Genomic DNA, 13,118 nt, shown 5'->3' on the forward strand with positions numbered 1-13,118 from the left:
GTTTCACTTCCTTGTTACTTACACGCGCATGCACGCACGCACGCACACACGCACTTATTAGATATATATAATAAGTTGCTGCTCTTGACCTTTTTTCCCTTTCAAGTCGAGTCAAATGACTTTGCTTTCTCTCATTTTATTTTCTAGAAAGCGGGATCAATCCCCCGTTCACAGGTATTTGATTTTTACTTTAACATCTAAAATGACATATTAGATTTATTTTTGTTATTAGTGTAGTAAGTATATATTTCCCCGGTTTCCTTTCAGAGTGACCTTCCCGCAGTGAACCTATGTGCCTACCCGTTCATACTGAACGCTCGAGCCAAGACAACCATGCTGCAAACAGACGCTGAACTGCAAATGCAGGTACCTGCTGTTAATGTGATCTTGTATCATACAGTTCGATCACTTGACGACTAATTTGATTGTTCTCAGTCTTTTTATTATCTATTTGAAATGTACTCTCTTTTCTTGCTTTTCCCACCTCAACTTGTGACCGTTACCAAGATGGCAGTAAGCGGTGCAAACTTACACAACGTCTTTATGCTGCTCACGCTGGAACCCCACCTTGCTAGGAACCCTTACTTGGTGCTCCATGTGCGCAGGGACCATTTAGTAAGTGACACACTACGTGAGCTTACCATGTACTCTGATGTGGACCTCAAGAAACCGCTCAAGGTGAGAGCTACACCTTAGGTTTTGAAGATCACTGCAATCTTTCTTTTTTTGTACATTTTTGTGATCTCCTCTTATTCTCCTCCTCACTCCATCCAGGTGATCTTTGATGGAGAGGAGGCCGTGGATGCAGGTGGAGTGACTAAAGAGTTCTTCCTGCTGCTGTTAAAGGAGCTGATGGATCCTGTATATGGGATGTTCACTTATTACAAAGAGTCCAACCTGCTGTGGTTCTCAGACAAAGTAAGTCAACACTGTATCCACATGCCAATGATGTAAAAAGACTCAGTTCTCAAACATGCTCATTGCATGTTAAAAAAAACATATTAGCTTTGTGAAGCCTTTTCATAACACGTAGTAGAATCAAAAACAAACTAGTGTAGCAAGAGGGGATAATCAGCCATATTTTAGTACACATATAGTAAAATAATTTCCTTGTGTTTGTTTCCAGTGTTTTGTTGAGCAGAACTGGTTTCACCTGATTGGGATCATCTGCGGTCTGGCCATCTACAACTCCACAGTGGTGGACCTCCACTTCCCACTCGTTCTCTACAAGAAGCTGCTCAATGTGCCATCAATGCTGGAGGACTTCAAGGAGCTCTCCCCCACCGAGGCCAGGTAACCTGTCCTCTGAGCTGGAAAGGAGAAGGGATGCAGTGCAGGACATGTTGACTTTTTCTTAGACATTGCAACTGCTGCAAATAATTTATCTTGCTTGTGTCCGCAATTTGACGCAGGCCGAATGGTCTAAAACTGGGAACTTGTTTATTGTCTATTGTTTATACTTGGTTATTAGTTTTGTTTATTTTAAATAGGGGGGGGGGGGAAGAGACTCAAAGACAAATTCTTGCTATCTGGTACTGCACAAGTGTAACTAAATAGCAAAAAATTATAAAGCAACCTTCCCAAACACACACATACATAGTGTGCCACTTGCTTACATAACCAGTGTTTGTTTTTTTAGGAGATGTGAAATTGACTGCTACTGAGAAATACCACTTCACTGAATTTGGAGCAGGAAGGATCAGTGTTTCCTTTGTGCCAGATTGTGTCCAGTTGACTATTGTTACAAGCTACAAGAGGGGCTGCATAGACTGTAATTTTGCTTTTAGAGACAATACCGCCTTAAAGGACAGGATCTCGATTTATTTTTTTCTCCCAATATGCTACGCTTTTATTTGGACTTAAAACAAAAGTCTTAAAATCTAAAGTCAGAACACATGGTACCTCCCACTGACAGGAAAGAGATACGACATTGTTTAAATAATTGAGTCAACTGTTTGAGATTAAATTAATTTTGTATTGTCTTTTTACTACAATTACCTGTAGTTGGGGTTAAATTGTAAGGCTATGGTATCTGATCCTCTTACTAATTATCATTTTATCATTTTCTTTGCCAGCTACACTTCCTCTTTCCATGTTTCCTGTGTTTTGGTGGTAAATATCCATGTTGTTTGCAGGAAAACTAACACAACACTCCCCCTGACATTGTTCTGTGGTATTATTAGCTAAAAGGTCACCACTTCATGTTTAATCTACTGTAACAGACCATTTCTATTTGATCCATGCAGCTGTAGGACAGGCACAGCTGATCCCTGGTTTTCATTTTAAATGTGAAACGGGGACAGATTTAAATCTGCAAAAAAACAGATGTATGATCCCTCAGTGTTGCAGATATTTCTGAAATGAAAATGATTACATCTACCAACAGAGTCCTCAGCTATGCATGATGGCAATATGCATGAAGGAGCTATTTTTCATATGAAATGTACTAATTAGTTTCTAATCTCATGGCGTGGTGAACTCGCTGATGATGGTGATTCTGGCCTTCGCCTTTTCATTTGTTTTATAACGTCACACTAATAAGATTATTAACTTGTGTTTTTCCACCACTGACATGATCATGTGTTAATAGTGTTGCTTCTTCCAGACATCCACTCTGTTTATTCTTCTGCAGGAGTCTACAACAACTTCTGGATTATGAAGGAGGTGATGTGGAGGAGACATTTCTTCTCAACTTTGCTGTAAGTGTAACTTTTCACCTGGATAAGGTTTTTCTTATTGTTAACAAATCCCACAACAAAGACCAAAACAAACAATCTGACCATCTCTTAAAGGGGCTCTACTCGGAATACTGAAAAAAGAGGGATGCCTCCACATTACTCTCACAGACCATTCCTCAATACGTAAAATACCTACATTTTGTCACGGCCACATGCACCAACATGCATGTGCGGCTGGACCGGCTATCAAGAACAGAGAAGCTTGGATTACAACACACACAGAGAGAGTTTCTTCATTCTCTCCTCAGGACGCCATTACTCCACTTTATCGTTACATAGCAAACATTTGTCTGCTGCTATATTATGTTATCAAGCACAGACCCTTTAATACTTCCCGACTTCCTTACCTGTTCTGTGGCTGTCAGATCCAAGCCCTTTGGTTTCTACTGAACACGTAAATCTTTATAAAAAAGGTCACAAATTAAGAGTATCATTTAAAAAAAAAAAAAGTACATTTGTTGGGGACTATTTCCAGTTGCGGATTAATACAAAGATAGTGCACTGGTGAGTGTTTACATCAGCAGCATAATGTGTGTGGTAGTGGTAGGCGATACCATGAAATACATAGGCCACCAGAATCACCAATATTATTAGGCTCGTTTGAGATGAACTGCGCCTCGCCTGTAAAGTGGACAAGAGCAGGCGGCAGCAGCCGGGGGCGGTGACAAAAATTCGCTGTCAAGTCGGACAGTTTCCAGCCGTTTCCAGCAGCCTTCAGGCTGACCAGGAAGTGACCGAGACACTGTGGTTCGATTCCGATTTAATAAAATGTTATCAGCTTGTACACAAGTCTCCAGTTGTTTTTATTATGACAGAGTAGCTGTCAAAATGCTCTACATGCGATCTGTTGCTGATTTTAATAAACGGACTGTAGATGATCCGTAATCTGAACGGATTTAGTCTCTCTTACTTCTAAACATAACTATCAGCCACACAACATGTGGTTTGTACAGAATAAGCCTTTAAATCAGACAAATAGCAGTTAAAATCCCTCCATTTCAAAAACTATAAAAAGTTTATATAAAACGTCATCATGTTGAGTCGATTCTGAACCAATCAGCTGTTAGATTAGCTGAGAGCCAGGCGTTTCCTAGCATGCCCTGGGTCCCCATGGGTCTTGCAGTCAAAACTACAGCCGCCTTGATCTTGTGAGGTTATCGTTGCCCACGTGACACAAGTCGGACACAAATCTAACCAGCATGCATTGGGCGGCGATCGCCGGTGATCGATTCTGCGCAGGCCTGGCTCATCTCCGACGAGCCTAATATGATACTAAAGTAATATTATGTTTCATGAGTTTAATGCATCACTAATAGGCTTCTGAAAACAAATGAATTATTGTGATTTGTCTTTTACCATGATTTGTTAATTACTTAATCACGTGCATGTTACAAAACAAGACATTCTTTAATAGTGCATAACGAAAAATGTGCACTGTGTGAATTCTTTAAGCTAACGAGGTGATTGTGGTGTGCATGTACACAACAGCAGCATAGAAGCAAAAGTACTGAGAAGAGTGTTCATGTCCCCAGAATGTTCATTTTTCTCGTTGGTATTGATCCTATTAATGCTTATATCAATACTTAAAATAAGACTTAGTATGGGTAGTATCCATACTTTCGGTATTGGTCCATCCACTCCTAATATGTGGGATCTACAGTGTCTGTGTTCATCGCAATGAAGGAACCTGTCAGCCAGTGCAGCAGTGTGGCTCATTGACTGGGTTTGGATAACAGTGGAGGTCTATGGTACAGAAAAATAAGATATATCATGCTTTTAACACACACACACACACACACACACACACACACACACACACACACACACACCCTACACAACTCGTCAGTAGGCATGTAGCAATTATTTAATAATTGTCTAATCGCAATATTTTTTAAGTAATTTCCGTTTCTTTGTTTAACGGCAATTAATTGCTAACATTAGCTAAGGCCTTAAGGGGTATGACTGTTGATGGTTTTGTCAATTTTATGTTCATTTAAGCAAAAGAAAAAAATGTTGTTTACTTCATAGGATGTGTATTTGTGTTTACCTTACATTATCTGGGTCACATGACAGTGATATAACCAAAAGAGGTATCCTGGGAGTCATTCAAAACTTTAATTTGTTTGAAAAATACTGACTTGAAAGACTGAAAGAGAGAATTATATCGTTAATCGCAATCATTTCTAAGAAAACTGAATTGTATGGCAACATGTTCAATTGTTACAGCTCTGCTCGTTAGTAATCAATTCATCATTGGTTTTGGTCTTGTTATGGGATTTGTTGACGATAACAAAAAATATGTATTTTCTACACTTTACTCCTGCAGGGTAAACCTACAAAACTCTAATCAAAGACTATTTGTTGTGTCCACATCTCAGATCACCAGAGAGAACTACGGGATGACAGAAGTCAAGGAGCTCATTCCTGGAGGAGAGAGCATCAGTGTGGACAAAAACAACAGGTGAGGCAGCTCGACACGTCAAATATATATGCTGAGAGTTTAAGGATACTATTTCAGCAGATTCTGTCTTTTTAAGAATAAATTCATCAGCTCTTCCGTCACTTGATGTCCCATTTTGAATGACCTTGTTCCATGAATATTTTAATGCTCTACAGTCTGTTCTTTCTGAAAGACAAACAGATGACTCTGTGGTTTTTAAATATATTGTTTTTCCAGCTCTGGGATTATCATATCGCTCACACAGCTGGCAGCTCGTGGCCCATTGTTGCGACTGAAGGTCATGTTCTGTGTTGATAACATCGGAAAACAAAAAATGTCAGTATTTTAAGTGTTATTTAGTGTGTTTTTCTCAACCATCACGGCCCTGTTTCTTCAACTCGTCCTTGTGCCAGTGGCATTGATTACAGTGTTATGTGGAGAAGTCCGCAGAGGGTTGTGGGGCGGGCGGTGTCAACATGTCTGGCTGCTGGTGCTGAACAGATGGCCAGAGCTGCAGTGACCCAAGTTGTTCCTGCAAAATCCCCTCAACACTCGGATATAACACTGTAATAACAGAATTGATAGAGGCATTTGTTGTTGCTGTTGTATAAAACATCCACACCACAAGCACCAAAGGAGACGTGTTGATTTAGACTGAAGGTTAGTTCATCACAGTGTTTGTGTTTGCAGGGCTTCATGAGGATGTGATCTGTTTTGTTGGACAGTATTATTTTTAAAGACGTGGTAGCACTTGTACGTGTGCTAAAACTATTTTTTGGAGCATCTTGCATCTGTATTTCCATGCTTTTCCTGTTTTAACGGGATGTTGGAGTGGCATGTCATAAAACAGCAAATCATAATTTTGGACAGTTTAATTTTGTGAGCAGTAGTATCGAAGTATGTGACTTTTTTTGGGGGGGGGGATTTAAAATAATTAACACCTCCTGGGTCATGCTAGAGTTATTACTATGGAGTTTGTTTTCCAGAAGGTGGTAGTTAAGTTAAGAAGTTACCTCTTGATGAATTATGAAGATGGCCCTTCAGTTCTTTACATCATAAGAATAGAGTGAATTAAAAACAGAACGTCTCATTCATTCTATCAGATTACGGTAATTTAAACTTTTAACTTTTGAAGAGAGGGATGTTTGTGATTGGTTTTAACAGTGATTGCATGTACAGTATGTGCCTGCTTGTGATAGGCTGTATGTCTTGTCTCTGCACTTATTTCTTATGCTCTACTCAGGTCTCTTGCCAAAGTGATCCTGATCTTAGTGAGATTTCCTGATTATATTAAGGCCATACTAATAATAAGATATTTTAGGATAAAATGTTTCCAAGTTTTCCTTAAAATATGTCTATAAAAAGGTGTGCTCACCCACAGCTTGCCACAATTGATGATGAATACGTGGTCAAAATGTCCTACCTTATGCTGCTGTAATTTCATGATCTCTTTGAAGCAACACATTTTTTTCCACACAGTATTTTACATACATGCACATATTATATATAGTATTTTTATGGCCGCAATATTATATATCTCATTGAGATATTTCAGATGTTTTATTCATAATTTTATGTATATTTTTTTGTAGTTTGGCTTCTTTAAAATATGAAATAGAAATGGATTTAATTTACCTGAGAAACTTCTACAGTATGTAAACTATGGAGTTATATTACTATCTTTATTCAAGAGCGCATTATTTCAATTTGAGAGCATTTCTCAGTGATATTACGTTCAGATTTCTTGCTCTCACACTCAAATAGTCACTGCTTGCGCTTGGATTTGCTCTGCTTGTGCTCAAACTTTCTGCTTGGACTCAGATATGTTGTTGTTTGGACATATTTCCTGCTCTCAGCTTTGAACCTTCTCCTCGCACTCAGGCTGATTCTGCTCGCTTGCAAATTTTCTGCTCTCGGATTTCTCCTGCGCGCTCGGATTTTTTTTGTGTTATAACCCAATCAAAATTCAACAATCAATAGAATGCCAGCTTTAGTGTTGACCAATGAAATGATCCCTGCGCCGTTGAGGGTGCGTTCACTTTACGTTAGAACGTCTGTTGATGGCGGCTGCTCTGTAACCAAGTTTATTTACCCCCGCGCCGTCCATTGCTTTATTATATGTATATGTCAACAATGTGCACAGAATGGTCGACGCACTTTCACCTGCACCCATCAGGAAACGGGAGAAAGCTTTGAAGTGGGACGTATGAAGTTATGTCCACAACTACGAGGGTGAGTAACATAACTTAAGCACCTAGCTAGGTAGCATATGGCGCTAGCATATAGCCTAGCTTGATGTCCATAAACAAATAGATTTTCTTTATTGTTTAGCTAGATTGAACGACATATGACGGACAGTATGTGTATATGTGATGACCCCACTTTGTATTTTTTCCTCATTTGGTTAACCTTGTTCCTGGGGATTTGGCTAATTTCATGTTAGAGCCAGTAGTAAAAACTAAACTGTAATATAACTGAAAGAACACCAGAAACTGGATTGTTGGTGTCCGTTTTTGCATCACTGTTGTGTGTTGTTCATCAGAATTTAGTCTTCATTCCTTCATATAACATTAGTCTGAAAATGAGGAATTTATATCAGTCTGTTTTAAAAAGTTGTAACATTAAGTACAATTTCACCACTATAATAAAAACCGATCTAGAAATGATATGCTTTCTTATTTGCTCCTTAAATAGCAGTTATTTGTTTAATAAATACAAAGCAAACTGAACTGAAAAAACAAGTATTTTGTTTTACTTTCTTTTCATCCAGGTGGGGCTGAGGGGCTCGACCACTGTTGATCTGTGTGTGTCATATCACCAACCCATGAAAGCTAGAAGTCACCCTGCTGCTCCAGATCTACCTACTGTACGGCTGGCTACAGACTACAACCATCTGCAAGTTTTGTTTGTAGTAAACATCATCAACAGCTGCACTAAAAGTCTCTTAGGAGGGTCATATAGGACTCGGTTGTTCTCCATACTGCATCGTACACTATATTATTTTTTTGTTTAGTTATATTAGTACAGACAACAGTAAGTATCATTACTTAATCACAGTATATATTATTCTGGTGTACACTGTTGACTTGACTCACTGCTATTGATTATACGTCCCTTTAACTTGCTACTACCTCATAACTTTACCTTAATTGCTCTTGTATAGTTAATGTATCTTCTACAGTAAATCCTACAGGCACAGTGTACTGCTTCACAGGAGTATGAACCATACACTTTTTAGGTTTTGTGTCAAATATTGTGCAATTTGTTATGAATTACTCATTGTTTTGACAAGGTAAATTAAAGCCGTTTAACAACCTGCAAGTGTCCACTCTGGTAAATTTTTTTTTTTTATAATGAATACAGAACATGGAAAACCAATTTGCCTTGATAAGGGTTTTAATTTGTTGCAAATATGAACATGGCTTTCATAATCTGTATCTTATTGCTCTGAAAAACTACAATGATTTAAGACAAATCAGTGGTACTTATCAACATTTATTGAATTGATTGTATATGTGGGCAGACATTACAGGCACCTATTCATGTAAACAGAGAACACAATAGTTTGTTCTCTCTTTTATCACTTGGATTATGCCGGTGATGGTGTAGAAACGTGTGAAGTCCTTGTAGATCTCTGGCACTTTGAGGACAGACAGATCCAGCAACTCTCCACTGTTGTCTTTGTATAGTGTGCTTCTATTGAAGACAAATCCATAGACATCAACACATAATATATTAGGTGTACATAGCTTTATTTAACATCATTACTATCTTACCTTCTCGGATTTGGTTTTGTGGACATCAGTAATTTTCTCTCCCAGCCCTGGTTGTGCACCCTGTGAATTTAAGCAAGAAACAAAAATGTTTTTTTTTTACAATTACATTATTATCAGACTTGCCAACCTTCTTGGTTTGTGCCACTGCTGCCTGTCCTCTGCACACAGGAGAGTAATGTACTGACTGGAACAACACTGGTCCATGCACACAGTGCAGCTGTGATGCAGCTCAACAGGAATACTTCAGTCACACCTGGGGTCCGTTTCAGAAAGCAGGTTTAGTGAAAACTCTGAGTTTGTTAACCCTGAGATGAGGGAAACTCTGGGTTTTCTGTTTCAGAAAGAGGTAACGTAACCTCAGAGTCAGTTACTATGGTAACTGAGTCTGTGAACCTAACCTGGTCGGGAGCAGGTTTTCTTCAAGAAACTCAAGGTTTCTTCTCTCTCATTTCCTCATTCATTCATTCAGTCTGTATCAGGCGCATTTTAATGCAGTTTGTTTTCTGCATGAATAAAAACTTAATAAATAAAACTTATTGTTAGGCAGATTATAAAACATTTTTTTTCTCAAACATGTCATGTCCTTTTGTCGACGATCCCGTTGATGAAAAAGCTGTATTACTTCACAGAGAGTTTACGTCGGGAGATGATATTGAGTCCCGACTAAATGTATTTTCATTTCCACATTTTGTCACAGTCCATCAGATATGTAGCTACCTTATCCGTCCTCATATCACTAACATCCACCATCGTGGACATGCTTTAACATCCCAGCAGATTCTTTGTGTCGCATTATGTTTTTTGCAAAAGGCAGTTTTCTTTATTGGTGATGTGGATCATACTGTAATAGTAAAGCCACTGTAGCTGTCAGAAAAGTGTGACTTGCTCTGAAACGTTTTTTAAACGTTTTTTGTAGTTGTTCCCTGGACACAAACCAGTGAGAGCCATTAAAAAGAAATAAATGATTATAAATTATAGTTCTGTTAATGATCATGGTGCTGCAGCCTCAGAATGGTATATAGTAGTAGCGTACTTTTTCGCCTGCAGGATTGCACCCAAATGAAATTATAGGTGTAATACAATTCCAGTTTTCACCAGTAATATTATAAGTTAACTGTGATTAAATATGAAATGAATACACTGTTAATGCTTACGCATTGACTTGAGCGGCAATTTCCTCCCACACCAATTCTCTCTCTGTTGCAGCAGCAACCGCTGTCTTGCTTTTTTTAACGAAACACATGTTCAAACTCGTTGTTTGTGCGCATGAGTATTTCCGCCGACCCGTTTGTTTGTGGTTGTTACCATGGTGAATCGTAGTATCATGGCTTCATTCATACTGCCTTTTTATTGTGGTGGTGCACGCGCCTGAACCTACTCTGAGTTGATTGAACCAACTCATAGCAGCTGTTCTGGAACCGAAAAAAAAAAAGAGTTTCCCATCTCAGGGTAAATCAACTCAGACATCAGGGTTAGACTCAGAGTTAGTTAAACCTCCTTCCTTAAACAGGCCCCTGGAAGAAGAGAAACAAACAAACAAAATACTTGTTCTTTTCTGCTCAGTTTGCTTTGTATTAATTAAAAAAATAACCGATATTTAAGTTGCAAATAAAGCATATCATTTCTAGATCTGTTTTATTATAGTGGTTAAATTGTACTTAACAGACTGATATGAATCCATCATTTTCAGACTAATGTTATATGAAGGAATGAAGACTAAATTCTGATGAACAACACACAACAGTGATGCAAAAACGGACACCAACAATCCAGTTTCTGGTGTTCTTTCAGTTATATTACAGTTTAGTTTTTACTACTGGCTGGATGAAGAGAGGTTGTTGATGAACTCCTGTGAGCCTGAAAAAAAGGAATGGGGGGGGGGGGTGTTAGACAATGATTAAGCTGTGTTTGGGGGGCTTACAAACAAACAAAAAAAGAAAAAAAGTTTTTCTGAGATTGCACACACACACACAAAATGGAGGAGGAAGCTAGTGTTTACAGTCCCACCTTGAAGTCTGAATAAATTATTTCCTTATAAAGTGAAGGAAATGCAGCTAAAACAAATTAATGAAACTAAATGTTTATTCAACCTGTGTGTGTGTGTGTGTGTGTGTGTGTGTGTGTGTTTCAGGAAGGAGTTTGTGGAGGCCTACCTGCGCTACGTGTTCTCAGACTCAGTGAGCGAGCAGTACTCGGCCTTCTCCTCTGGCTTCCTGAAGGTGTGCGGGGGGGATATCCTGTCGCTGTTCCAGCCCTCAGAGCTGATGGCCATGGTGGTCGGCAACAACAACTACAACTGGGAGGAGATGGAAAAGGTCAGTGTGGTTTAAAAATCTGTATGTGTAATATTTGTAGTAACAATGAGTCCAACAGTTCTGAGTTACTGTCCTGCAGCAGAAATGGCAAACCATTTCCTGTTCTTGGTCAGTGAACACATGTAAAACTCATAGTAGGAAATGGAAGGACTGTAATGACAAGTGTTTGCAAACTGATAGATATGGATGTGATGATGATGAATCTCTGTCCAATGAATCATGTTTCATTGGACAGAGCTGGAAATCTGACTTTTACATCATCAACATCTGACAAGTGAGTCACGGAGCTCACAGTGTAAGTGACAAAGAAGGGAGGGAGTATATAGCACTTACACAGTGGCGAGCAGTAACACATGATTCATGACATCATGCTAACTTTCACACACTTTGACTGGGAATATTTGTTTTGAGTCACTCTCACTGTCAAACTCACTGAGATTAACAAGACTAACAACCCTAAACTAACTGACAAGTCCAATATTGACCTGTTGGTGGCAGTACACTGTAGATTTAAAGGGGCACTATGCAGTTTTGGCCATTTCTTCGCTGTTTTTAGAGGTCCCCCTACAGCTTCGGAATAGATATTTGGCAGCTCCTATGTTTAGCCTACTTGTGTCTGACTCCTTGCTCGGTCAGCCTGCCATTTCCTCTTTCTCTGTTCCTCCAACAATGCTTTATTGGCTTTCTGCTTTTTTTTTGCCGGCTCAGCCATGACGATAGTGTGACAAAACTCCATCGCTACCTTGTTAGCCGGTTCCTGAATGGGCGTATATGTGCAGTGCCGTGAAGCAATTCGTTACATCGCGAGACCTGATATCACGCGATACTTCCTGATGCTGAGGCCGGCCCAAAGTTGCAAGGGTGGTTTTTCCGCTCACAGGCGCTAGAGGGGAGCGAGACGGCCACCATTCAACTCGAAAAAAGTCATATAACCATTCCAATGACTCCGAAGCTGTTCAGTTAAGGTAAATTAAGCTAAAAAAACGGCATAGTTCCCCTTTAAAACCAGAGGATCACCAACGTCAGCAGGAATCATCCTCAGGGAACCATGCACGTCTGTACAAAAATATGAAGAGAATAATCACAATACAAATAAGATTAGAAGGATAATCTAAGACTGATATAATTACAGCAATAATTACAACATAAGGTACTATAAAAACAGATACAAAGCAGGTTAAAATCATGAACAATGTATATTTACAAATTAATAAATCAAATCCTAAAATAGATATCACTAATCGCAATATATATATTTTATTTTATTAGATTATTTTACAGGGACAGTGGTCATTGATAACCTGATGAGCCAGATGGTTTGTTACACAGAACCATCTGAGAAGCCGTCATTGGAAACTGACAAGGGCGGGCACTTTCAAAAAATACCTGGAAGGTGATTGGATGAACCATCAGTTTATCACATCTGCTGATATTGTTTTGAACTAACAGTCGAGGCCGTGACAAACACCTAAGCCACACTCGTAGTTGCTTTTAACTGGACGCTTGGTGGGATCGGTGTGTTGGTACAGTTTATATGAATGATACTGGCAATTTGCTTATTTTGTAGCTTGGCATCTGAACAAAGACGGGATGTCTTGGCATTTGGTTTCACATATTTGACTGGTGTTATCAACTCTTGTGTCCAGACGTGCCTGTTGAGCAGCTTACAAAGAAAACATCAGTGCGAAAACCTAAGAGGGACTGTTATGTAAGATAAATAAAGGGAGAAATTTGATTAAAATGTATATACATTTTATGCAGTAGGTGGAGGTGCATACACGTCGCTGAGGAATTTGTTTTACTGATGTCGTGTAGAAGTTACTGCAGGAGAGAAAATATTTTTGTAATG

The 13,118-nt window shown here is 39.0% G+C and overlaps 1 protein-coding gene across 2 annotated transcripts in view; it reads left to right on the forward strand.

Moving 5' to 3' along the window:
* Positions 1-13,118, forward strand: part of herc3 (HECT and RLD domain containing E3 ubiquitin protein ligase 3) — a 30,461-nt gene that overhangs the window by 15,994 nt on the left and 1,349 nt on the right. The window contains exons 16-24 of one of the 2 annotated variants that reach the window (XM_078262290.1): positions 148-174; positions 268-366; positions 508-678; positions 775-918; positions 1,127-1,293; positions 2,633-2,699; positions 5,117-5,199; positions 7,322-7,410; positions 7,949-8,444. In XM_078262290.1, the coding sequence (XP_078118416.1) occupies positions 148-174; positions 268-366; positions 508-678; positions 775-918; positions 1,127-1,293; positions 2,633-2,699; positions 5,117-5,199; positions 7,322-7,388 (825 nt within the window). In that variant the 3' untranslated portion in view covers positions 7,389-7,410; positions 7,949-8,444. Of the gene's footprint in view, positions 1-147; positions 175-267; positions 367-507; positions 679-774; positions 919-1,126; positions 1,294-2,632; positions 2,700-5,116; positions 5,200-7,321; positions 7,411-7,948; positions 8,445-11,085; positions 11,270-13,118 lie in introns of those variants that run through there. The other variant, XM_078262281.1, reaches the window with a different exon arrangement.

The sequence above is a fragment of the Sander vitreus genome, chromosome 2 (genome assembly GCF_031162955.1).
Source record: "Sander vitreus isolate 19-12246 chromosome 2, sanVit1, whole genome shotgun sequence".
In the NCBI taxonomy this organism is placed as follows: Eukaryota; Metazoa; Chordata; class Actinopteri; order Perciformes; family Percidae; genus Sander; species Sander vitreus.